The sequence below is a fragment of the Phyllostomus discolor genome, chromosome 9 (assembly GCF_004126475.2).
Source record: "Phyllostomus discolor isolate MPI-MPIP mPhyDis1 chromosome 9, mPhyDis1.pri.v3, whole genome shotgun sequence".
NCBI lineage: Eukaryota > Metazoa > Chordata > Mammalia > Chiroptera > Phyllostomidae > Phyllostomus > Phyllostomus discolor.
The window spans coordinates 91129592-91131559 of NC_040911.2; the positions used below are offsets into that span (position 1 = coordinate 91129592).

The 1968-nt window shown below is 48.4% G+C and overlaps 1 protein-coding gene across 1 annotated transcript; it reads left to right on the top strand.

The window, feature by feature from the left end:
• Positions 1 to 559: 559 nt before the first annotated feature.
• LOC114506120 (ATP synthase subunit g, mitochondrial-like) lies at positions 560 to 969 on the top strand. The gene has a single exon (XM_028523616.2). The coding sequence runs from the start codon at positions 560 to 562 to the stop codon at positions 923 to 925; it is 366 nt and encodes a 121-aa protein (XP_028379417.1). The 3' UTR covers positions 926 to 969.
• Positions 970 to 1968: the final 999 nt, after the last annotated feature.

A 1968-nucleotide genomic window follows, 5' to 3' on the forward strand; every position in this document is an offset into this window, starting at 1 on the left:
CAAGCTCAGGATGGCTGGTGTTGGTCCACTCCCTTCAACACTCAGAAGGAGCCCCAGTTCCTGAGAGAAAAACGCCAAGCCCTCTGTGTTGCAAACTCCTTTCCTAGCCACACCCTCACTACACCCCCTGCACCCCAACAATGCTCCAGAAACACCCAATGACCATCTATTCCCCAGGTTTCCCAAGCCCTGCACCACCTGTCTGTCCTTACAGGGGCTAGTTTCCTGCCTGAAATGCCCGCTCCTTCTTTAAAGTTTTACAAATTCCAACTCGTCTCTCCTCCTTCCATTCCTAGTACCTGTTCTGCTTCTGCTGCTTGCTACCTGTAGAGACTTAAGTGAGTTACTTCAGCTCTCCAAGCCTCAGTTCTCTGGTCTGTAAAATGGGGATGGTAATACCATCCACCTCTCTGAGGTTTCTCTAAATATTAAATGAGATGGTGCATGTGAACATTTTGCAAGATGCCTGAGACATACTAGATAATATAAATAAATAAATAAATAAATAAATAAGATGTTCAACTGGCTGGAAGGGCCTCAGATTTTCCATCCTGCAACCATGGCCCAATTTGCCCATTGCCTTGTAGAGAAGGCCCTAGTGCTGGTCAGTGTGGTTGTGACCCCCTTGAAACCTCGAGTGGCCACATTTTGGCCCTATGCCAAGGTTGAGCTGATTCCTCCAACCCCTGCTGAGATCCTACAGCTACTCAGAGCTTGTGAAAAGAGAGCCCACAGCGCTCAGACTGGTGGCTTCAAACAGCTCACACTTGAGGAAGCTCTGCCGAATGGTTTGGTGGCCACTGAGGTGCAGATGTGGTTTTACGTCGGCGAGATCACAGGCAAGCGGGGCGTCGTGGGCTGTAATGTTCGAAGACCAGTCATCTGTTTCATTTTGGTTTATTATTTGAACGTTCTTGGACCATGAGTGATCAGAACAGTATTTGCATTAAAAAAAAAAAAAGATATTTCTAAAAATAAGTAAATAAATAAACCATCCTGCCTGAATGTCATCTTCTCTGTGTAAACTTCCTGGATTTTCTCATTTACCTGGTTTTGGGGGGCTCCCACAATACTGCTCTGTTTGTACCTGCAAGAAAGGATGGCGTCTTACCTCTCTCTCTGCATTTCCAGGATCTAGCACTGAGCCAAGCACGGAATGAGCCCTCCCTCAGCAGGGAGACCAGGGCAGCCACAGCCAGTAGCATTTGGGGTGCTGTGTGTCTGAGGGGCCTTATGTCACAGGCCCAGTGTGGCTAACTGGAAAACTCAGGGAAGCAGAGACTTTTCCAGATAACTAAGGATGGCACACATAGGCGAAAGACGACTCTTTATTCTAAAACGGCATATTCAGATTCTCTCAACTGTGTTTCATACTTAAACAGAACACAGTGATCTTCATACAACCTTCCCAAGGTGACCTGGGCACATCAATGGGACATTAATCACTGCCTCCAGGGATGGGACGACTATACACCTGGTTTGTCTGGGAGAGTTTGGTTTTGCACTCATTGCCTGGTCTTATTACTTGTGGCATTCCCTTTCATTCTCTTAGTGTCTCCGAGTTTGAGTGGAGATGATCAGGTCACCCTAACGAGAACCCAAGTGATAATCCAAGGGGCCCCTAAGATAAATACGAAGATTTGATGTGGGTTTTTTTCAATATGGCCTCAAAATTCTTTGACATTTCTCTCACTGAGAGATGGTAACCCTGTGCCCTTCCTTGAATCTGAGCAGCGTTGGGACACCTGGGCCAATGCCCATAGCAGAAGTGGCCCTGTGCACGTTCCAGGCCTCGGCTTTAAGAAATTGGCAAACTCCACCCCCTGCTTCTTAGGACGCTCCCTCTGGGAACCCAGCCACCGTGCTGCACGGCAGCCCAAGACATGCTGTGGAGAGGGTCCTGCGGTGGGGAAGCAGAGCCACAGTCATCCTGGAAGTCCATCCTTAGCCCCACTGGAACTGTCCGGC

What these genes read in the sequence shown, in the direction of transcription:
- LOC114506120 (XM_028523616.2), top strand. Translation starts at nt 560, where the DNA reads ATGGCCCAATTTGCCCATTGCCTTGTAGAGAAGGCCCTAGTGCTGGTC.